At 39.7% G+C, this 25350-nt stretch overlaps 1 protein-coding gene across 1 annotated transcript; it reads right to left on the minus strand.

Moving 5' to 3' along the window:
- Positions 1-630: 630 nt before the first annotated feature.
- On the minus strand, positions 631-16392 carry PIGA (phosphatidylinositol glycan anchor biosynthesis class A). The gene is given in 8 exon segments (XM_078363495.1): positions 631-2942; positions 5338-5544; positions 5681-5813; positions 6588-6720; positions 8839-8901; positions 8904-8930; positions 11784-12560; positions 16337-16392. Coding segments are annotated over 7 exon segments (1545 nt in total). The 5' UTR covers positions 12499-12560; positions 16337-16392; the 3' UTR covers positions 631-2675.
- Between the last annotated feature and the right edge of the window lie 8958 nt (positions 16393-25350).

Below are 25350 nucleotides of genomic sequence, written 5' to 3' on the forward strand. Positions count from 1 at the left end.
TGTAGCTGATTACAGGCGTGCAACACCACACCCGGCTAATTGTTGTATTTTTAGTAGAGACGGGCTTTACCATGTTGGTCAGGCTGGTCACTAACTCCTGATCTCTTGTTCTACCCACCTTGGCCTCCCAAAGTGCTGGGATTACAGGCATGAGCCACCAAACTGGCCACGTCTCATAATGTTTTAAGAAAGTTTACCAATCTGCACTGGGCTGCATATAAAGCCATCCTGAGCTGCAAGTTGGACAAGCTTGCTGTAAATGAAGTCAAACTTCAAATTTCTCTTAAAATAACTGGCAAAGTAGAAAGTACAATTATGTAGCTCACATACACAATATAGATTGTAGTTGTTTTCCTTTGTCTCACGTGATAATGCTAGGGCAGTGAAAAACAAGGGCTTATTTGGGTAAGGAAACAAAGGCACAATTGAACTTGCTATTCCATAAGTAAGAGCAGATATTCTAGAAACAAAAAATGACAGAGTCATTCATCGTCCAAAGGGTATTTGTTTTACTAATAGTCCAAGCAGCACATCCAAATTGCACTGAAAAAGAAAGTGTCAGAGGCAGGGACAGCCTGTTCCACTAGAAATAATAGTCCATTCATAAAATAAGACAAACACAGAAAATTATCAAATGTCATTCTGGTCTTTATTTTTGGACATGTAGCATGTTTTAACAAATCAGTTTTTCATGAACAACCTTTTGAAACATCAAAAGAAATACCATGTATTTTCACAAATTTCTCATCATTGTAAATTCACTTTAAAATCAACATAAGTAGCAAGGTAGAGCAATGTGTTTCCACATACTGACCAGTTCAACACTGACAGTGACAAGGTATACAGGAAGGTTGAAAATTAAGATTTACATAAAACAAATTTACTTCCATTTGTTAAAAAAAAAAGAAACAATTGTCATTTGCAAATTACATATTTTACATGCAAAGGCAACTAACTTTAGCTTTTCTTTCCATCTCAAATAAATGACAATTTAAGAATTAAATGACAATTTTAAAAAATTAAGCAAAAAGGAAAAAATGGTGGCGTGCCTTTAAAACCTGTTGAGTAGAATAAATAAGTGCCAAATATTATAGTTTCTCACTTTACCATGAATATTGGCACTGTTTATTTAATGTTTATATGTGAGTTTCTATGCATAAAAATCCCAGTAAGACTGAATGGTTTAGATCAGTCCATTTTTCTCCAACAAAAGAATCCCTAACTTCTAGATTTTAAAAATTGCACTCTTACTTTTGCGTTTTAGTACAAACAAAACACAAATATATTTCTTTTATATCAGTGCAACCAGTTAATAGGCATGTTATTTTGTAAAAAGTAATACATTTTGTGAATGTTATCATTTTAAAAAATCCTATACAGAATCACAACACTGTCAGAATCTATGTAGTGCACTCACAAGTGCCTCATTATTCTGAATTCACAGTCCTTTCCTCACAAAAACCTCAAGAGTTCAAAGAATTAATAATACACACCAAGTGGATAATTTGGGGTTAAAAAACCCATGGCTCTGGGCAACAATAATTACAGTTAATAACATACACCCACAAAGACTGTTCCTAAAATTTTCAACTTGGTTTGCTATAAATAAAACATTCTGAAGTAAAGCCTTTTGCACACTGACAATACTTATCAGACATCAGCGAGGCCACAGTGAAGGGGAGTGACTTACATTAAAAGGACAGGGTAGCAGCTGGTTTTGGGATGGCATACCTCCTACATTCTGCTCAGAAAACACGAAGGCATTTACAGAAAACTCAGTTATGCACTGACAAATATGGAGGGGTTCTCTGCACTATCAACAGTGATCTCGGTCCCCAGTATTTAAAAAGCAAAAAGTATCTTCATAAACACAACTGAAGATGAAGGCTCTATCCAGGAGAATGCATACAACAGGAGCAAAGAAGTACTAGTAGTGTGTCAGCGATTTTTTTCCTGGCATTAACTGGCATGAGCATTTTTGGCATGTTGGATATTTACGTCATGTCAACCATGACTACGATTAAGTAAGCCATCTGAATGGTAAACAAAGAGTGAATACACCCCTGGTCCTTAACAGCGGGAAGCATCTAGTTCAACATTCTACACAGAGCAGGTGCTCAAAATGTGCTGGTAAGTGATGGACTATCTTACTCAAAGAGCCTGCTAATTATATGTAACACCTACTGAGTGAACCTAATAAATGCTTAAGACATGACTTAGATGTCTAATAAATGTATATGAACATGACTTAAAATAGTTCATATAATTGTTGTACTTCCCTAAAGAAAACCTGTAAACATCTGGTGAGTGTCTAATGGTACAGCATTAAAAACTGGCCAAAAAATGCCCAGAAAACATTTGGCCCTTCAGCACCCAAAGCTCTCAAAATATAATGTTAAACATCTCTGCTACAGGGATTTCAGTAGTCTGAAAAATTTCATACCTGAGTGGCTTAAATGTTCTCTCCTAAATTTCAAATAAGTGCAATAAGTTTTACACTCAGGAATTGCATAAGTTTTTCTCTTTCCTCAACAGAAAACATTGAATGATATAGAGGTAGCATAACTTACTAAATTAACTTCAAAAAAACAAAAATCCCACAAAATCAAGGTTATTTTCCATAGTCTTAATAGAGCTATTACAAATGTTTAAAATCTCACAATCGAGGCTTTCTTCTACCTGGTTTTAGATATCTCACTATTCCGACCCCTTCTTTTACTGTGAGAATATTTATGAGTCCAGGCACCCCGTGGCCCAGTGGCATCTACTGCAACATCAATGACAGAATCTGGAGTCATCCATCTCAAGAAAATGAGGAAGAGGAAGTTGAAAACAGCCAACAAAGCAAAGATGTAGCCTGTTACTGGGCCGCAGTGAGAGATAAGTCTGTCCAGTCGTTTGTCCATTGGCAACACAGCTTCCATTGATACCCGGTCATATACCTGGAGGGAGAGAAGCCAAGCGCTTTCACCCATCACCCCATCACCCATCCCATGATAAGTGACGACCCGATCCTGCAGGAACATTTTATAAACAAATGCAAATGAAAGTTGCTTGTGTTTTGTTATTGTTGTTGACATAGCAATGATATCCTTAATGAACTTAATCACGATACTTATTGCCATTTGATTCAAAACTTATTGGGTACTTATTTGGGGCAAGATACCAGGCTAGAGGCTGGGTGATACAAAGAATAAGCCACAGTCCCTCTCCCCTAGGGAGTCACCATCAATTTAGCCAACTACTAGAATTCCAAAGTCCTGCAAAGTCTGAACGTCTTTTGGGGTCACTGTAGGGTCAATATCTAATTTAGCAGTACTGAAGCAGGATTTGCCTTTGAAGATTCCTTGACTAAGCTGAGATGGGTCTCAACGGCATCTGGGAGACATCAACCATGAGCAGAAAGCTTACAATCTAGCATGCTTCTGGGAAAACAGAGGCTGTTCTTTCAACAGCCGCATGAGGCTATACGTGTTACTGAGCATGGATGGTGAAGACATATAGAAACATTTCATGGATTTCAAATAAAATAAGATAAAGAGATAGAGGAAATAAGTGCCGGAATTATAGGCATGAGCCACCACGCCTGACCTAGTTCTTTCCCCGTTAACTTATACAATGGCTCAGGCTTCTAAGGTTTATATGATGTCAATCAAGAAGGTCAAGTCACAACTTACAGTGCCATGGTTCTCAAAGGGAGTGGAGATCAGGATGGCATCATCAAAATGTCCGATCTAACCAAATATCCCTGCCAATTACACCCCCGATTCTATCTTAGTGCCTAAAGTATCACATTGGAATCTAGGGAGTGGTTGGGGAGGCAGGGGGACATAAAGACGGAGTAGTCTGAAAAGACTGCCAAGGGGACTGTAACATGCACTCCCAGTAGGTAAGCGCTAGACTCCAACTTCCCACGTTTCATAACGGAGAGATAGTACAAGACTTGTAGAAGGTCAGAATGTCTCAAAATGCTTCCATCAAAAATGTGTGACTATTGCAAATAGCTCATGTTTCAAAGGAAAATGTATATGACAATTTTTAGAGATAAGTTTTTAGAACTTCCATTCATATGAGTTCAACTTATATACTGGAATTCATCATTCAAACCAAGAAAGAAAGCCATACAGTAAAGAGCTAGGCTCCTCAGCTCCAACTTTCTATCTACTTCAGGCTAAAAGCTCACTGCTGCACTGAATATAACGTTGGTAGCATTAGTCTAAGCTACTACCTTCTCCGTGTTCCACCTGGTTATTTTTTGGGTTCAGTTTCTACATACTAAGAAGCTGAGTTGTTTCTGTTCAGCTTGTTACATGGTAATAAGAGGCATGAGGCAGAGAACGTCATGAAAAGCACATAAAGGATGAAACTGAGAATAAAACCAGTTCCTAATTCAAATTCAGGAAGTATTTCCCCCAATTGTAATCTCCTATCTAAGGTTGTTAATCTATTTCCTATACCAGTCCTTCTGGAAATTCTCTGTTGCTGGTTTTTATTTGTGATTTTTCCCACTTTTGTCATGTACATTTTGAATTCTAGCTTACTAGGTTCTCAATCAGCCCAAAGATGCAAAAATTGTTTTCCTGGAGAAAATCACTGTAGTTAGCAAAAGGGCTGCAAGAGGTTTAGAAAGTAGCCTGAATTAAATATTCACAAGTTATAAAGTTGCTGCAATCAGCAAAACCATGTATTTCCTAATAAAGTTGTCTGCTTTAGAATTATCAACAGCTTCAAGAAAATATCTAAGAGGAAATTTAATACTCATCTCTACTCATTCCAACTTTTTTTTTTAATACAGAGCCTCGCTGTCACCAGTCGGCAGTGCAGTGGTGCAATCTCAGCTCACTGCAACCTCCGCCTCCTGGGTTCAAGCGATTCTCCTGCCTCAGCCTCCTGAGTAGCTGGGATTACAGGCACACGCCACCACGCCTCGCTAATTTTTGTATTTTTAGTAGAGACGGGGTTTTACCACGTTGGCCAGGATGGTCTCGAGCTCTTGACCTCATAATCTACCCACCTCAGCCTCCCAAAGTGCTGGGATTACAAGCGTGAGCCACTGCACCAGGCCCATTGTGACTTTTAGAAAACTTTGTAACTTCTTCATGCCTAGTTTAATGACTGGGCTAGGCTGTATTACTGCTACTTTCAAATGTCAAATGCAATAATTTGACTAGACACTTAGCCCGGTGTATGTACCAAAATCTGCTTCTTTATATCTGGAAGAAATTTCATCAACTTAAGCAATAGAATAGAAATGGTAAACTTGTATGTAGGAAAAAGCAAATGTGTAAGTGAAACATCAAGAGTGCAGACACAATCTTTTCTCAGCATGTGACATACCTTTTCAGTTCTTTCCGCAACATTCCTCCAGGTGTAAAAAGTCTTTACTATGTTATGGATATTTTCTGGAGCTGGCAATGTCCCTGACTTCAGTTGGAAAATCGCTTTTTCCAGTCCTTCACACAAAGATTTTACTGAAGGCTCACATAAAATAATAAGGTTTTCTGGAAGCACCTCAGGAATACCACCAACCTTGGTACTTACAACCTTAAAAAGAAAGAAAGAACATATATATGCTCCACCATAATCAGCAAAACCAGTCAAAACATTATTATGGAATGTGTCTCATTATTTTTCAAAATATACAGAAACCCAAACCTTTTATGCCCTTAATGCTTTTTACCTGTAAACCGCAACTGGCAGCTTCCACAATCGCCATGCAGAATGCTTCAGTAAGGGAGGTATTAAGAAAAATATGTCCTTGAACTAAGACATCTCTAACATCCTTGTGTTCTAAAGCTCCCAAAAGACGCACCCTGATTTTTCAAAAGAGAGGGGAAGAAAGGAGTGAAAACTCATGCTACAAAAGAAATTTTATTTATAAACCAAGTCTGCTATTTATATCACACTTAGATTCTTATTGGCTGCTAACATTTCTCACCTCAAAATATTAGTATAACCAAACACTGATCTAATAAAAACAGCCTTCTAAAGTAGTTGGGTTAAAACTCACACAGCTAACATATTTCTAACTTTTGTTACACATATCAAACTTAATCTTCTCCAAAACTAGTCTGCACGTAATAATATTAATAAACTTTGATACTTAAATGTTAAGGTGCCATTTCTAAACAGGAAAATGGCTTTTATTGAAATTGATGCGTCACATGTACATGGCTTGTTCTATGTAAGTTATTGAGGAAGAGACCTGTCTAAATCTGTCTGTGCAGAGCAATTTACATGATTTGAGCCCTGTTATTTAAATGACTAAACAGTATGCCCTGGAAATCTGCAAATGCTTCCAGTTAAAGCAATTGTTTTTTGTGCCTTTCACAGTGCCTCCAACAACGGCCCCCCAAAGTCAAACAATACTGGGCTAATGGAAAAAATAAAATTGTGAATTCTTTAACTAGGTTTCCTATTTTATATAAAAAATTTAAAAAGTCCTTGCATTAGATTTATATCAATTATGTGTGTGTGTGGATTAAATTACTTGTGGGAGAAGCAACACATGTAAAGCAGACATGCAGTTAAAACCAAACAGAGATAACTGATCTTCTCCCTCAAGACAACATGAAATTCATCAATACCTGTCATGTAGCTGGTATCTTTCCCGAACTTCTTCCAAAATGATTCTCTTTGGTCCCTCTCCTCCAATTATGAAATTTAAATCTGGATATTTCTGACAGAGTTCAGGTATTATACCACTAAGCAAATCAGTCCCTGAAAATATAAAGTTGAATGTTGGAGATATTAATATTAAAACTTAAAAAAATTCACCAGAACTACTGAGAATCTACTCATTTGGAAAGTATTAGCTATGACTCCATAAAGGAGAGAAACTCTCTTAAAACTTTTCCAGGAGAGTGGAATTGTTCACAAACTGCCAGTGCTCCCCCAAGAGTTGCAATTCTTGAAGATATAGACCTTGACATACATTACCTTCCACACCCCCAAAATATGGACTATTGTTTCATCTCAACAGACTATTCTTTAAGTTATTCACTTATGTTTACAAACTGCCTACTTCTTAAAAAAGGTAAATTTAAGGTAGCTAAGGTTTGAGGTCATTCTCCAGAGCAGGCAGCTGACTGGAGATCTGGGTCTTGTCCCAGCTTTTTTACCAGCAAGCCCTTGGATCATGGGAAGTTTCATGATCTATAAGATAAATATACCTATGAACCTAAAGTTAGGGTCTCTTTCAGCTATAAAATTCTTTTGTTTTTTTGAGACAGAGTCTCACTCTGTCACCAGGCTGGAGTGCAGTGGCACGATCTTGGCTCACTGCAATCTCTACCACCCGGGTTCAAGCAATTCCCCTGCCTCAGCCTCCCGAGTAGGTTGGACTATGGGTATGCAGCATCATGCCTGGATAATTTTTTGTATTTTAGTAGAGACAGGGTTTCACCATGTTGGCCAGGATGGTCTCAATCTCCTGACATCGTGATCCGCCCACCTCGGCCTCCCAAAGTGCTAAGATTATAGGTGTGAGCCACCGCTCCTGGTCTCAGCTATAAGATGCTCTCAGTCTGTGATTCCACTTACTGCCACAGGAAAAGGCTAAGCAACAAAATCTAACTGCAGCCTCCACTTTGTTTAAAATGTAGCTGGTACAGAGAATTTTGCAGTAAACAGTACAGTACTAGCAAAATTTAAGTTCGAATCAGCTATAGCCCACTTTCCCGGAATGGGGGTAAATGAAGGTGGCAGGGCATCAACTGTCAGATCATTACAGTCCATAGAACAAAAGGATGCTCTTGGTTCCTTTTTTTCTCCAAAATGATTTTCTTATAATATGTAAACACATCTCAGGTAATAGAAAACTATAAAGTAAATCATGCCGTTAGTCTGAAAAAGTGAGTAGCTATCCGAAGTCACAACAATGTCAACACTATTTGAGAATCTAGTTCATTAATTACAAATCATACATATTCAAAAGTAAAAGTAAACATACAATAATCCACCTAGAGCTAAGTTAAATTTTAAAAATGCATACACACATTGGAATTGTATTTCTTACATTAATCTTCCACCCACAATAGGCAGATCAGTTATAAAATAGATGACAGGATAAATGATATATATATATATATAGGGTCATTTTTATTAAATTATACAAAGTAGAATTCATTAAGTCTGCTAGTACTTTCCAACTATTATTGTATATATTAAAAACTCAGCTTTTCTGAATATGAAGGCTTATTAAAATCAAAGCTATCTTTGTTTGAAGTCTACTACCAAATCTATTAGATTTCTAGATAAACCAGAAGGTAGTTTAATGACTTTTAACATTTAGTCTCCTACAATTTCTTCAATCCATTTCCTTCCTCACCCTTTTCTTTCTCATACAAGGTTAAGAGCCCATTCTTCAAACAAACAAAAAACAACACACAGCAACAGTCATAAGTGATTATAAAAGCTAACAGTAACTGAGTGCTTACTATGACAGGCAATATACTTTAAATTCATTATGTCATTTAATCCTGACAACTATCTCATAAGAAATGGAACTGGTTACTATTACCAATGATCTATGTTCTTATTCTAAGAATAAAGGCTTTTCCCCACCACTAAAAAAAAAAAATTATTCTGGAGCCTCCAAGAAGAGTAACACAATGGAACCTAGAGACTTTCGACTGCCATATGAACACAAAACAGACAATGAAAATCTGATTCAAACTGCTTTTAAAGCTCAGTCTAACAATATTTTTAAGAACCTTCTGATCTTATACCTAGGATATTAGTGGCTGGGCATGGGTGGAGGAAGAGGAGGCCTTAACTCAAGAAAAGCTGGACTCATGTGTGTCATCTTGGTTACCTACTACGTAACCTGGATGTTACCCTCTCTGAGACTCAATTTCATGTAGATAACATCTACCTTACAGGTGTTGGGAGAGTCAAATGAGTATTGTACCATGCACAGGCTTTATCAACTGCAGAATATAAATGTAGGTTGTCATTAACACTACAGCAGGAAGCAGGTGAGCATGCCTACACATGCACAGAGCGCTGGTAAATCCTGACTGAGAGCAAAACAGGCTTGGAAGAGGAGGCTCAGGAAAAACGCAGCCAAAAAGCCTGAATAAAGAAAACTTCGATTTATCCTCTCTCTCACTTAAGGCATTCTAGTGGGACTTTGATATCTGGTCCAATAAACTCCTGAGGAAATTAATCTGTAAATAAGGAATGGACCATTAATACAACTACTCACTTTTGGGCTACAGGTATGGCTGTTCCTTCTCAGAATGTTACTTTTTGCAAGGTGCCTGGCACACGGAGAGGGTTCAATAAATACCTGTTCAGTTACTGAATTGAGTACAGGAAAGGCCATACCATCAAACCATCGGCAGTTAGCTCAGCTGATTAAAATACCACAGTAGTGTAGTAAAGGTGACAGCTTTAATCTTTGTATGGGTAGTTAATTTTGCTGATCCTTGATCACACATGCATCATACTCTTTCTTAGTATCTCAAGGCAATATGTTATTTGGTTAAAAAATAAATTAGGTACAATTTCCTAAGTCACAGAAAACATATCACTAATGTCCCAAGAGGAATTCAGAATACAGAATGCCAGTCGTTCCCATGTCTCTGCTTAAAGAATGAATGTATGTCATTGCCTTTAAACCAGAAGATGAAGTTCAGGGCAAGTTTCTTGCCGACCTTCACTTAAATGGACTGTTGGATCAATCAAGGTTCTCCGTGCCACATGCAGACTGACCAAGGCTCACATCTAGATTTAGGCTACTCCCTAGTACACTGGCACTGAGTTTAGTGCTTATCAAGAACCAGTTGTGTTTGTTCACACACCTGTTTAATGTCAGTTGTACTTGTCATCGTGTTGAGTAATTTAATAGCACATAAACTGACAAAAAGAGTTTCTACAAAAACTAAGCTGAACAGTTTGAAAAATCCAATAAAGGAAAGTCACCGAAAAAAGTTCTTGGTAGATGAGAGGTGTCCTAAACTACTGTATAACATTGAAAATAAATTAAAACTCCTGAAGCATAAAACTTCATGTGCCTTTAAGTTCTAGCCCCACTCAAACGAAACTCCAAGTAGCAATGGTAGATGATGCTTTGTGAAGGCGAGTGTGCAAGATACAGGTGAAGCCAGTGGCCCAGCACTCAAAGTCTGCAGTCTTACACCAAACTACTGGCAACTCAGTGTGTGTTAATATTTTGAGTTAAATTCAAATATTAAATATTTAAAGGGGCATTTTTTTAACGATTCCTTACTATAAATGATACTTTTTGAGACGGATCTCACTCTGTCACCAGGCTGAAGTGTAGTGGCGCTATCTCAGTTCACTGCAACCTGTGCCTCATGGGTTCAAGCAATTCTCCTGCCTCAGCCTCTTGAGTAGCTGGGACTACAAGCACATGCCACCATGCTTAGCTACTTTTTTTGTATTTTTAGTAGAGACAGGGTTTCACCATGATGGTCAGGATGGTTTCGATCTCTTGACCTCATGATCTACCTGCCTCGGCCTCCCAAAGTGCTGGGATTACAGGCATGAGCCACTGCATCCAGCCATAAATGACACTTTTGATTAGTGGACAGGTTTTCAAATAGCACTCAGAAGACACTGGTTTTTTATAACCAGACTGTGTCAGACTTCTAGTAAACAAGCCTCCACACATTCAACTGCAACGTCCATGAAGTGCTGCAGAGGTACTAATAACCTCCTTGGCAGGGCACTGTGGCTCATGCCTGTAATCCCAGCACTTTGGGAGGCCCAGGTGGGCAAATCATGAGGTCAGGAGTTTGAGAGCAGCCTGGCCAACAAAGTGAAACCCCATCTCTACTAAAAATATAAAATATTAGCTGTGCGTGGTGGCGGACGCCTGTAATCCCAGCTACTAGGGAGGCTGAGGCAGGAGAATCGCTTGACCCAGGAGGCTGAGGTTGCAGTGAGCTGAGATCACACCACTGCACTCCAGCCTGGGCAACAGTCCGAGACTCCGTTTCTGTCTCAAAAAAAAGAAAAGAAAAAACAACCTCCTTGATAATAGCAGACACTTACAAACTAGGCTAATGTTTTTATAGGAACTATCGCTGAACCCCTGCAAGGTTCCCAATGTTGCTTAAATTACACAAATGAAAAAACTGAGACTTAGAGATGTTAAGCAACTTCTCCTCGATCACACAGCAGGATAGAGCGATCATCTGATCCCAGGCCATCTAATCCCCTTTTCTTCATTACTTACCTGCCAATATCTTATACACGATTAAATGAAACAAGCAAGCTACAGTATAGTAATGTGCAGAGCAAGCCCAGTGATTTTCAGTATATGTACATACGCATAAAAAGGACAGGAAAGCTATAAATCAAAATACTCATTAGGGTATCTCTGAATAATACAGTTACAGCTGATTTTAGTTTTCATCTTTGTGCTTTTCTTAGTTTCCAAAATATCTGCAATGAAAAGACATTACTTTGGTAATCAGAAGAAAAAAGCCATGTGTGACCTCTGCCCTTTGCTTCTTTACCACATGTGCAGGGCTGTTCTAATTTTTAAAAAGACCTGAAATTTAACAGCAAGAGGTTACTGTTCTTTTTTTTTAAGTAACCATTAAAACATCAAATGTTGGGGGATGGCATCCACCACCATCCTGAAAATGTCTCTTCTTGTATATATAAACCAATATTAGAACTTTCTTTGCTATAATTTATTGCATTATAAAACCATAAAACAAAGCCAAACAATCATTACACACAAGTATTCAACAGCTTTCTACAAGGAAAAAAAGTCTACAATGCAATTATAGCTATCATTTCATTACCTTTTCTGTAAACAAGTCTGCTGACAACAACAATAGTTATACTATCATGCCTTCTAAATGGGTCTGGAGTGAAGTCAGTAGGATCTACAGCATTAGGAATGACGGACACTATTTCAGGATTCAGTGCTGCTCTTAGTACAGTATTTTCCTTACTAGTGTAAGACACACAAATGATGTGGTTTGTATCACAAAGAGACACAGTTAGAAGCTTGTTTGTAAGCACCGAGCTGACATCAGCAAATCCGAAAAGGGAATGGTCCGTGAAGACTGTCTGAAGCCCCATTGTCTTGGCGTGGAAGAGAGCATCATGGGCCATGGCAGAAAAAGAACTATGTGAATGGATTATCGTGACTCTCTCCCGAACAAATATGTACCTGAGCAATGGCAGACTGTGAAAGAGGGTCGTGGCTGTAGACTGGTTGTACATGACTTTGAGAGGCAAGTAATAGACTTTGAGGCCATTAGTGAGGTAACGGATGCCTTTTCGATTTCCATAAGCATGGGTGACAATTATAACCTTATGCCCTCTTTCAATCAGGCACTGAGAGAGCTGGTAAATGTGGCTTTCCACACCTCCCATATTTGGGTAGAAAAAGTCAGATACCATGCATATATTATGGGTACGGGTTCTACATGTGTAAAGACTTCCAGGGCTAACCCGAGAGAGTGTAGCTGAGGCAGGATGGCCATCCCCACCTCCTCCTCTATAGGCCATGCTGAGATGGTTTAGGCATCAGTTCTTAGAGCAACCCAGTTAAGAGATGTGTCCTCTATTACCTGAAAAAGAGTAAAACAGGATCTCAGCTCAGAAGCAAAACACACTTCATAGTGCAAATCCAGATAAAGATACTATTTTAATGTTAATGTAAATTTGTTAGCTTTTCCCTAGAATTCAAAACAAAGCATATCTTCAATTTACTCATTTGAGGTTTACTTGCTTGGCATTTACATACCAAAAAACTAGGCTCTACAATGTCTTAATTTTGCCCTAAAAATAATGCTACATGTAATTTTAAATAATAAGTTTGTTACACCACAGCATATCATGGTTTGCCATGTTAACAAACCAGTCATTTCCAATAATTAAGTATATATACACGTATACATACACACACGTTAATATATATAGATTACACTTTACCAGCTTCTATTAATACTTATTAAATGACCACTATACATCAGCCACTACATGCTAAGAGTCTTCTATATCTTTTTTTTTTTTATTTTGGAGACAGAGTCTTGCTTTGTCACCCAGGCTGGAGTGCAGTGGCATGATCTCGGCTCACTACAACCTCTGCCTCCCAGGTTCAAGCAATTCTTCTGCCTCAGCCTCCTGAGTAGCTGGGACTACAGGTGCCCGCCACCATACCCGGCTAATTTTTGTATTTTTAGTAGAGACAGGGTTTCACCATATTGGCCAGGCTGGTCTCGAACTCCTGACTTCATGATCCACCCACCTTGGCCTCCTAAAGTGCTAAGATTATAGGCGTGAGCCACTGCGCCCAGCTGAGTCTTCTATATCTTATTGCAACCTCACCAAAACTCTGTAAGTTATCAACTCCATCTTATCAATGGAAAGTCTAAAACTTAAAAGGGTTAAGAAATTTGTTCACAGTTGCTCAGCACTTAGAAGTAACACAGTATAGCAGTCTGTTTCATTAGTGGTCATGCCTCCTGGTATTTATGCCTTTCTCTAGTCCCTTCCCCTTGCATTTGGGGACCTGGTTTAGCCCATAGGAGGTGGTGGAAGTGATGTGCAAATTTTTGGCCTCAGCCTAAAAAACGTGTGGTGGTTTCCACTTGTGCACTCTTAGATATTCTAAGCCAACATGTAAGAAATCCATCTGTTGTGCTAGAGAGTCATGTGAAGAGACAATATGGAGAAGGAAGAGCTCTGAGACTACATGGAAAGAGCCAGAGGCCCAGCCAACCAGCCAACTTACCAGGTAAATGCAGCCTCCTAGTGACCGCTGTCAAGACCAAAAGAATCACCCAGCTGAGCCTAGCTGACTGCAGTATCACGAAAAATAACAAAATGGCTGTTTTATATCATTAAATTTTGGGGTGGTTCAGTAAAAAAATAACAAGACAGCTAAAACAGGCCAGGACTCAAACCCAGTTATACCGGTCCACTGCCTGTTTTTGTAAAATTTTATAGAACCTCATACTTGCCCATTCATTTATGTGAATGGCTACTTTTGTGCTACAACAGAATAGCTGCAACAGAGACCATATGACCCCCAGAGCTAAAAACGTTTACCATCTGGTCCTTTACATAAAGTTTGTCAACCCCTGCTCTAGAGCTTAGCCACTGATTCAATTGGTCTCATAAAGTTTTGCTAGTATTAGCTTTGTGGTTTACACTAAAACACACCTGGAACTCGAACTATCTTTCTGAAAATACCTTTCTAAAACGTCACCAGAGCACATGCTTCAAGCAATCCACATTTTCTCCTTCCTTATTCAAAAAGGGTGATTATCTGGCTCAGGCGTGGTGGCTCACCCCTGTAATCACAGCCCTTTGGGAGGCAAGGGTGGGTGGATCACCTGAGCTCAAGAGTTCGAGACCAGCCTGAGCAACATGATGAAACCCCATTTCCATTAAAAATACAAAAATTATCCAGGTGTGATGGTGCCTGTGGTCCTAGCTACTTGGGAGGCTGAGGCAGGAGAATTGCTTGAACCTGGGAGGCAGAGGTTGCAGTGAGCCAAGATTGAGAGCCACTGCACTCCAGCCAGGACAACAGAGCAAGACTCCATCTCAAAAAAACAAAACAAAAAACTCCAAAAAAAAACAAAGAGGGTGATTATCTAACTGCTCCGTTCACTTTTTAAACTTTTCTTTCAGTTATGCAGGCCTTTCAAAGTCAGTGAGTGGCCCTCCCTTCAGTGTGGTGTCTAAAAATGAAGGCTAAACTAGAAATGGGCTGTATCTAGGACCATTTTCTCCATTTAAAGTATGAAATGTTTATCTCAGGGGCCCCCTAAAGCCTTATCAACATGAAATGTTCACTCAATATTTAGTACTGTTATACATTCTTAGACATCTAAGACTAAAAAGAATCTTGGGTATCTAGTCAAAATCTTCCTCAGTTTCACAAATGAGATTTCCAACGCTCCAGAAACTCAACTGTACAATGAGAAACCATCTTAAAGCTCTGAGTTTCCGGTTTTACCTGCAAACTCAGAAAATGCCAATTAATGGTGTGTGCAAAGGCTTAACTGTCTCTTCTCTCCAACAAATTCATCTCCTTTTTTTTTGAGACACAGTCTCACTGTTGCCCAGGCTGGTGTGCAGTGGAGCGATCTCAGCTGACTTGCAGCTTCTGCCTCCTGCGTTCAAGCAATTCTCCCACCTCAGCCTCCTGAGTAGCTGAGATTACAGGCACATGCCACGATGCCCTGCTAATTTTTGTATTTTTAGTAGAGATGGGGGTTTCATCTTGTTGTCCAAGCTGGTCTCGAACTCCTAACCTCGGCTGATCCACCAGCCTCGGCCTCCCAAAGTGCTGGGATTACAGGTGTGAGTCACCACACCCGGCCTGATCTACATTTTAAATATACTCTCAGAAAGACTGCAGAAGTGTTTGTTGAACTGAATTTATTAATTAAGATTCAATATTACCAAATATTGAAATTCCCCAAATTTTTACTTTTTGGTGGCTTAACTAACATTTTCTCACTGTTGTCACCTAAACCTGAACTTCCAGCTCTATCAGTTTTAAAAGATGAATGATAGCAAAAACAGTGAGTAATGAACCAAATGATGGCATTTAAAATTTTGTCATTGGCCTGCAACGTTCTGTGAGGAGTCTGCCCACTTCCACCAGGATTTCACTCCAAACATCTTCGTGACATAAACGCTCAATATGCTCCACAATCGCAGAATCTTATCTCTTAAAGCCGAAATGAGGCTTGAAGCTCTAGTGAATATCTCTTTCGCTTTACGAATGAGAAGCCAGACAAGTTGAGTCATTAGTCCAAGGTTTCCACCCAGCCACTTAAAGTGGCAAAGATATTACCGTAAAATTCTCGACCACGGCCAACGAGCCCCGGGGAATCATTAGCAGTAGAGGCTCCTGAAGAATCTTAGGGAGACCTGGCAGGAGTTGTGGGTCAAGAGGATGGTACTTCCACTGAGAATTCCTGGGCACTGCCTGAGCTTCACTCCCTGACTCCCTGAGAGGTCGCTGGGGAACGCTCTGGCCAAGGAGGGAATGCCTCTGCTTAGACAGCAACCCTGCTGAGTTCATGGCACGGACTGGCCAGGCCCAAAGAGAGAAGGAAAACAACCAGAGAGTGCACGCGGGTCTCAGGCCCGGGGTTCCGGAGACCCCAGTCCCTCGACCCACCTGCCTGAGCCAAGAAACCCAGCGCGTCCGCCCTAAACGCACCCTCAGACCCAACCTCTCTGGAAACCTTCCGACCCCACTTCCGGGCTTCGAGCCGGGTCGGCTTTACACCCTCCACCACCCGCCACGCTCCCACGCGCGAACAGCCCCATCCAAAAGCGGCCCACAGCGCTGGAGAGGGGAGGCAAGACGCGGACTTACCGGCGAGTTCCATGGCCGCCAGTGTCCGGACCTCCCGCGGCTGCAGCCGGAGTCCCTCCCCTCTGTCCGGAAGCACCAATCTAGGGCGTCCGCGCCCAAGGGACGCGCCCCCGAGGCAGCCAATCACAAAGAGGCGCTGGGGTCACGTCCGAGAGTGACGCTCTGTCGTCCCCACCCTCAAGCGCGGGATGCAACGTCAGCACGCGCGGGCGTCTGTCTCTTAAAAGCTGCCGATGGTAGGGTGGGTGCCCACTGGCGCCCACCCTGGTTGCCTGGTTACAGCGTCTCTTTCCTGGATGTCGGTTCTCTCCCGCTTGCTTCTGATTGGAGAGACCTTTTGTTTGTAATCAGCTGTGGCACTGCAGAGCCGTGCCGGTTCTTATCGCTCTGGGACGTTGGCCAGATGCAGCAGACAAAAATACACAAAAAGTCGAAACAGGTGAAACTATGAAGTTTTAATTGCAGAAAAAAGAACAAATGATATTTAATACAAGCATGTACCAAATATTGGGGACTTCACCACACGATTATTCGTTTTGTATCTGACCTGTAAATTTAACTGGACATCTCGTTATTTACATGGGAACTCTACATTCTGGGGGAAACATGAGGTCCGATCTGAAATAACTCCCACTCGAACTGGTTCAACTAGTTATGAAAGCTAAAGGATCAGTGAGAGTGGTGTGATGATCATCCATGTATCATAGCTGGTACTTGTAACTGCCATATGTGCACTTTTGAGAACAAATTTCTTTCTGGCACCCATTTTATTAAGCCTAGCGTAAGACTATTCATCCCTGAAAATGTCAGCTCCTTTTTCATGCTTTCCCCAAGCTTCCAGAGAATGAAATACTCTCACGCTTTAATTTTAATAGTACTTTGGCCATATGCTGGTATAACATTTATCAGATGATATTCAAGTTGTTTGCCTGATTGCATTCTCCCTCCTCACCTTGATCTCTTGAGATCTTACATGGACTTCTTTCTGAAAACTGAAAATTGTATTTGATTTGCTTGTTAAATGTTCTGCCTTCCCTGCCAGATAGTAAGCTGAGTCAGGATCTGTTCTTGGTAATGGATGTTGAATAAGTTTTAGTTAATAAATAAATTTCTTCTTTCTCTCTCTCTCTCTCTCTCTCTCTCTCTCTCTCTCTCTCTCTCTCTCTCGTTGCCCAGGCTGGAGTACAGTGGCATGATTTCGGCTCACTGCAACGTCCACCTCCTGGGTTCAAGCAATTCTCCTTCCTCAGCCTCCTGATTAGCTGGGATTACAGGCATGTGCCACCACTCCTAGCTAATTTTGTATTTTTACTAGAGACGGGGTTTCTCCATGTTGGTCAAGCTGGTCTCGAACTCCCAATCTCAGATGATCTGCCTGCCTCGGCCTCCCAAAGTGCTGGGATTACAGGCATAAGCCACCACGCCCAGCAATACATAAATTTCTTTACTTAATGTCAGCACGCTCCCTGACACATATTAGGTGCCCAATAAGATGTATTGAAAGTATTTCATAACGTGTACCTTATAAAAATTACAGTGCAAAAACATCATTAAAAGGGCATTTTAGTCGTGGGATTTGAAGCGTATTAATGAGTTAATGAGTGAGGCTAGAGTAGCAATGGATATTTGCCCTGGATTAATACTGATGAAGCATCAGAGAATTACAGTGATGAAGACTCAAGGACACTTAATTAAGCTTTATAATTTGTAGTTGGTTTCACAGATAACAGCAACACTACCAGATTAGTGCAGCATTGCTTTGGTCTCCTTTTCATTTTTGTAATAGGTTTTGAGACAAAGGGTGGGGGTAGAAATCCCGGAAGGTATAAATGAGGGTTAAGCCTCATTTATTGAGACCCTGGTTTGCCCCTGCCATAGTTCTGATCACAATACACAATTGAAATTCTACCATGAATCTTTTTTCAAAATAGAACAAATATTTCTTATTTTTATCATCAAACATTTACTGTCTGCTCCGTAAAAAGGCCTTGTGGGTAATACAAGGAATATTAAGTATTGTCCCTGTGTTTCAACAGCTTTTTATCTTGCCTAGCTTTTCCTATACATGTTATCAATAGTCAAAAGAAATCCACTTTTCTTAAAAGGTTCTTTGTGTTTCAAATATAGAATAGGCTGACCTTTATAAATAGATATTAATAGAGACACACTGTTGCTGAGTCTCTGTAATGGAGGGGGTTGAGGAGCCTGCAGACTGTTCCAACAACGTCTGAAAACATTGAACATTCATGCTCCAGCTTCCTCTGTCCTAGGCACTGAGCATTAAAAGGTAAATAAATCATGATTCCGACTCCCAAGGGTTCACAATCTCACCCAGGTACATGACTTCATTTGTAGTCAGTTTGATCTTAATTAAAGGTCTCCATTTAAGGCTGTATTCTTAAAAGTCAAAAGAAATTTGTAATAGCAAGATTAAGACATCAATCTGGAGATGATTCTAATTATGGTGTCCTGCCTAAATGCATCATCTCAAGGAATGTCTTGAGAGAATTTTCTCAGGAACCACTAAGATTAGACTAAGATACTTACATGCATTATGTTATGATTACACTTAGGAAAATATGAGGGCAGTTGGTATCAGCTTTAGTGTTCAATTACCTGAAATGATGAAGATGTAAAATAAGTGTAGACATCATCTTTCCTTGAAATTCAGTTTTTTGCAAGTTCATATATAAATTAGCTGTTTGGGATACTTTTGGAGTGGGAAGGCGACAAATATGTCTTGAGAGCCTACTATCTGTGTACAAAGAGTGATGCAGAGAAAATCTGGCACGAGCTTTACTTGCAAGAAACCAAGATGGAGTTTTCAGGTGCATGTAAATATCTATGATAAAAACCAGGAACTGATAAATGCCACAAGAGATATATAAGAAAAATACTGGGAGTTCAAAGGGAAAGAGTATGTCTAGCTGCCAGCATTTAGCTAGAAGAATAATTAGACGATGTAATGCAACTCTTGGGAACAGGATAATTCCAAGAACAACATGAATGAGGTACAGGCAGGTGCTGTCCAGCAAACACTGCTTTGTGATGACACAGGAAAAAAAGAAGGAAAAGTGGCATTTTCAATGAAGGTTAGAGCAAACTGGTAGAAGATCTTACTAAGGGAAAAGGACTTGACGTTGAGGCGGACTTCCAGGCAAGATCACATTTTCAATGAGTATTTTGAGACTCCTAATTCCTGATTCTGCTTCAAATAGAACAATAAATGATGCAATATACGTGAGAAAATGTAATGTTTTATCTGTGATTTAAACAAGAAGATAAACATTTCCATGTATTAGAAACAGAACCAAAATGCAAAATGGTGATCAGGAACAAAGGCACATAGGTCCTGGATTCTGTATGTGGCAGCAAGAAGATGTGAACCAGGGTTCAGCCCCTGTAGAATAATAGACTAACAGGATTCCATGTGTGGCTTGATAAAAGAACCAGTTTTGTGAGAGACTGTTAAAATGGTGACCTTCAATAAACCACTGTTTCACATTGGCAACCTTGTCTAATCCTCTCCCACATTGGCTCTGGGTTTGGGCATGTGACTGGCATAGCCAATGAGACATTAGCAAATGAGATGCCACAGATGCTTAATACATTTTTATGTACTGGGATATGTCTTATTGGAACCTTTCCTCTTGAAAGCGAATGGCTATTCTGTGAAGCTCAGACGAGATATTGAATAATGACAAGCCACATGGAGAGAAGCCCTGAAGAATGAGAGGTCATCTTGGGCATTCCAGCAGTAAGTGAGTTCCCAACTTAACCACTGGAGTGACTTCAGCCTATACTATGTGGAATGAAAGAACAACTTAGCTGATCCTAAGTAGCCCACAGAATTATTAGAAGTAATAAATCATTATTGTCTCAAAACACAAAGTTTTTGGGTGATTTGTTACATAGCAATACATAACCAAGCCTTGTTGCTTAGCCATCTCCCCTACTTGTGAATAAAGATTGGAAGGATTTTTTTCCAGCAGTCTTGGGATATAACTTTGCTAACAAAACTCAGCCAAGCAACATAATTTGTCACTTTCCACTATCACTGCTAGTCTGGGGGATATAAGTGTGTGCCCACACGCACACACACGTACACACACACACACACACACACACACACGGAGAGGAGAGAGCCCTCTCAAGAGTGATTTATAAACCAAAATTCAAAAACAATGGAAGAAATATAATGCTAAGAAAGACAACACACAAATGTAACAATGGAAGAAAAATTCACTCTAGACGCAATTCAAATAATTTTTGAAGTGACATTTTTTAAAAGAACAAGAATTTGAAAATAAAAACATGCAGAAATTAAACAAACACCAGTATATATAAAAGAATCAATTAGATATTCTGAACATGAAGATGTTACTAGCATTTTTAAAACTCATTACACTGATAAACTTTAGGCTACACACTGTTGAAACAATGGTTAGTGTGGTGGAAAAGAGTAACCGAGGCAGTCACTTCTTTTTGGTGCAGAATATAGAGACGAAATGTCAAACCACAATCAAGGCTTTGTCCTAGGAAGATTGTTCTAGGAGCTGGAGAAAAGGAGGGTAAAAGAGTGGCGCAGCTGGAGAAGAGACCAGTTAAGCTGTTTCAGTAGTCCAGAAGCCTCTGTGCAATTCAAAGTAGGGTCTGCAGATCAGCAACACCAACTGGGAGCTGGTCAGAAATGCAGACTCAGATTCTCCAGATCTGCTGAATCAGAGTCTGCAATTTAACAAAATCTGGAATGATTTGTAGACAGTGTCATACAACTCTTGGGAACAATAATTTCAAGCACAACATGAATGAGGTACAGACAGGTGCTGTCCAGCAAACACTGCTTTGTAATGACACAGGAAAAGAGAAGAGAAAGTGGGCAGACAGAAGAAGAGTGGCATTTTCAATGAAGGTTAGAGCAAACTGGTAGATCTTACTAAGGAAAAAGGACTTGATGTTGAAGCAGACTTCCAGCCAAGATTACATTATAGCTTAAGAAGCTGGCTGTAGACTAAAGGCAATGAGGACCTGATGTATTCTCATGGCAATAAAAATAAATAGAGACATGAAAATCACAGGAGATTGGGATTTGTTTGACCAATGTCTCCCTTTTTATGTTATCACCCTTTTTTGAAGACCATCCTCCAGCAGCCTCCTAAGGAAGAGTGCATGGGAGATCTGGAGATTTCCTAATAAAATGAACGTCTGAAAATTTATTTTTCAGCTCTTCAATTTTCTCTTTCTTTCTTTCTTTTTCTTTCTTTCCTTTCTTTTGCTTTTTCTCTTCTTTATTTCTTTTTCTCTTTCTTTCTCTCTCTTTTCTTTCTTGATAGAGATTCACCCTGTCACCCAGGCTGGAGTGCAATGGTGTGATCTCGGCTCACTGCAACCTCCACCTCCCAGATTCAAACGATTCTCCTGCCCTAGCCTCCCAAGTAGCTGGGATTACAGGTGCCCGCCACCATGCCCAGCTAATTTTTGTATTTTTAGTAGAAACAACGGTTCACCATGTTAGCCAGGCTGGTCTCGAACTCCTGACCTCGTGATCCACCTGCCTCAGCCTCCCCAAGTTCTGGGATTACAGGCATCAGCCACCACACCCAGCCCTAGCCCTCCAGTTTTATTGATAATTTGGGTGCCAAATAGTAGACCAGAAGTTATTTTCCTTCAGAAGTTTAGCAGCATTCCTCTAGGCTGCCAGCTTTTGGTGTTGCTATTGAGAAATCTAGTGTCATTCTGATTCCTGGCCCTTTGTTTGAAATTATCATAATTTTTCTTTACTCTGGAAAGTTATACATTATCTCTTAGTCTCCTGTGTCCTGAAATTTCATCATTTTGTTCCTTGGTATAGACACAGTTTCACCTTTTGAACTAGAAACTCAGAGAGCCTCTTCAATTGCCAACTCACGTGCTTTGAAATTTTCTTGAATTCTTAGATTGTTGATTACATCTCCCATTGTGTCTCTTCTTATTTCCTGTAATTTCCGCTATTCTGATGTTAGACCTTCTTATCTTTTAACTTTTTTTTAATTCTACTTCCTAGGAAATTTCTTCAACTCTGTCTTCCTTTTTTCTATTGAATTCTTAAGTTTTATTATAATAGTTTCAGTTTCCTAAGCCTTTATTATGTCCTCTGACATTTTCTTTTTAATAACATCTTCATTTTATTTATTAGTTGTACTGTCTCCCCTTCTTCCCTCACCCCCTGGCTATTAATGATTTGAAGATTTCTTCTCTGTTTTCTCCAAATTGCCTTTTTCTATGTGTTTTACCCTTGTCTTTCATGTTAGAAGTTTTACCTGGATGTCTGGGAATTCATGGCTGCTTGCTCATACTTAAAAGTAAGAGACAAGGAAGCTGATGTGAGGTCTGAGCCCAGGAATGGGGCTTGTTGACCTGATTGGGCTGTTCCATTGATAATCCCTCCCCCAGCTAATTTCAGTCCTTGTTAGGTCTTTTCTGTTAGGCTGGTGAGATGCCCCCTAGAGAAATACTTTCCAAGTACAGATCCAACTGCCTGCATTGTAGTTGCACATAGAGGGACCAAGACTGAGGACCCCAGCATCTGGTATGTACAGATTCACTTAATCCTCTTGTTAGTTCAGCACCCTGCCCTCATGGATGTCAGGTATCTCCCAGTCCAGGTGCTCTCTCTTTTACCTTCACCAAGTGACTAATAACCCATCTTTTGCCTGGGCTTGGAAGGAGCATCACTCCACCATAGGGAATGTGGGAGATTTGGGATCAAACTGTTTCTTATACAGATGTTTGGACTGAACCTCATCTTAGCACCCCTCTCATCCTTCCCACTTCTAGAGGTGCTTGGGACACCCACTTCTGAGACTTTTTGGAACTCATCTTTCCCAACTGTTGGCTTAAATTATTTTTTTTCAGGTCTGCCAAATCATTCACAACTCATCTATGTGCTTTTCAGCTTTCAGAACCTTGTCTTTTCTGTCGACTTTACCATTAACCCTGTCCTTGTGAGCTTATGCTTTAAAAAAAAATCCCATTACTCTTCAGGAGTGTTTAGTTTACCCAGGACATTGGAAGAAAGAAAGAAAAAAAAACTAAAATGTTTATATGCTATCTCTATTCAGATTCCATGCCATCAATGCTAACGTTTTAGAGATATACCACAAACATAATAAGAACCCATCAGTAAATGTATCCATGACTTTATTTAAATTGTGGAGAGCTGAAATGTAAATCATTGTTACTTCTTGGCTTCATTGGGTTGCACACTACACAATGACTCAAATAAGGTGAGGCCAGTTGATTCCAACAACCAATCAAGGCAAGGTAACAATGCCATTTCTTATAGGGGTTCAAGAAGCAGTCTAATTCATTATATGTAATGTTCATTGATGGCATGTGATAAAATAAGAAATATTTTACACAAGGGGTAGACTAATATTTTCTGTAATGGATGAAAGAGTATATATTTTAGGCATTGCAAGCCATACAGTCTCTGTCCCCAACTACTCAACTCTGCTGCTGTAGAGTAAAAGTAGCCATAGATAACACATTGACAAATGAGCATGACTGTGTTTCAATAAACAGCATTTACAAAACAACAGAGACTGAGCAGAAATTGGCCTGTGGGCCACTGCTTACCGACCTCTGTTTCAGACCAAACAATATCAGTGATAAAATTATGAAAGGTAGACTTTCTTTCACTAAGCCATTACTAAGGGTCAAATAACAGAATTTTTTTTGCTCCTTTTCATTTCATAAATATTTTGAGAATAGATTATTAATTAAATTCCTTTCTAGAGTTGCAACATCTGAATAATTCAGACATGAATATAATTTAGTGAGTTTAAAAAACATGAGTTATGTAAAATTAGTCTTCACTTTTTTTAAGAGATAATTTCATTTGCTGGCCACAAAATCAATGTAATAATTTATTAGTTATTAGTTATTTATCGAGTACCTAATATATGCAAGACATTGTTTTCACACTGAGGGTTAAGACTAAATTAGACAAAGTCCAGCTCTTGCTGACCAAATGACCAAATGTATTAAGGTCATAAATTCAATGAACTGTGGCCTTTCTTAAGGGCCTTAAAATGTAATGTTTGTATACTTTCCATTATCACATATCTCAGTGTTTTAATCTTCATTCAGCCGTGATCATCATGCTGCCTAATCTGTTTCCATCTCTAAAGGGCCTCCTACCACACTGTTTTAGTCACAGATTTACAATATGTGCTGTCTCATTAATAGTTCTCTGGCCCTGTGGCTTAATCAGGGACATCATGCATTGCTGGCATTTATTATGTTTGCTTAAAGTTCTTGGAGTTTCTCACATACTTTTGTTTTGCAACAAGTTGAGAATTTTCAGCTCACGTTCCAGGGCTGTTAGTGTGACAAATATTCCTGTGCAATGCCTAGTGAACCTTAATAAAGAAACAGGCCCGTTACCCCCACCTCCGCCCTCAAGGGCCAGATCCATTCTGACCCAGCCTCAGGGATGTAAGTGCAGATTTTGATGGTAACTGGGAGTTGAGGAGGAAGCAGAGGGAGGGGTTTTAGAAGCACAAAGCCAGATCACATTTAGTTTCGGCTTCGCTTAGAATTCCTTGTGATATCTCCATCTAAATGGCAATTATGAAGCCAGAGGCATTTCAAGCCAAAACGTGGTTTGAGTGGTTTTAGGACAGATCCAAGATAAGCTAAGAATGTCTCAGAGGTCCCAAGCTTCTGAGATTTGCTCACAGTATTGCTTCTTTCCTTAGAAATAATTCCTTTGAGCTATAAGGTACGTTGTATTGTGCAATTTTTTTTTTTCACTAATCGTAAGTCTAATGAAGTTATCAATTCTGAGGTTTAGGGAAATGAGATTATCATCTACATTTGACAGATGAGAAAACTGAGGCTTGATGACATTGTTCAGGCTTACAATGTGTTTAGGTGGCAAAGTCTGTCCTTAAATTAGGGTGTTTTATCCTTAGTGATTCATCTCCTCTTTTTACCAGTCAAGGATAAGCAAAGTAACTCCTTTAATTGTG

The sequence above is a fragment of the Callithrix jacchus genome, chromosome X (genome assembly GCF_049354715.1).
Source record: "Callithrix jacchus isolate 240 chromosome X, calJac240_pri, whole genome shotgun sequence".
Taxonomy (NCBI): domain Eukaryota; kingdom Metazoa; phylum Chordata; class Mammalia; order Primates; family Cebidae; genus Callithrix; species Callithrix jacchus.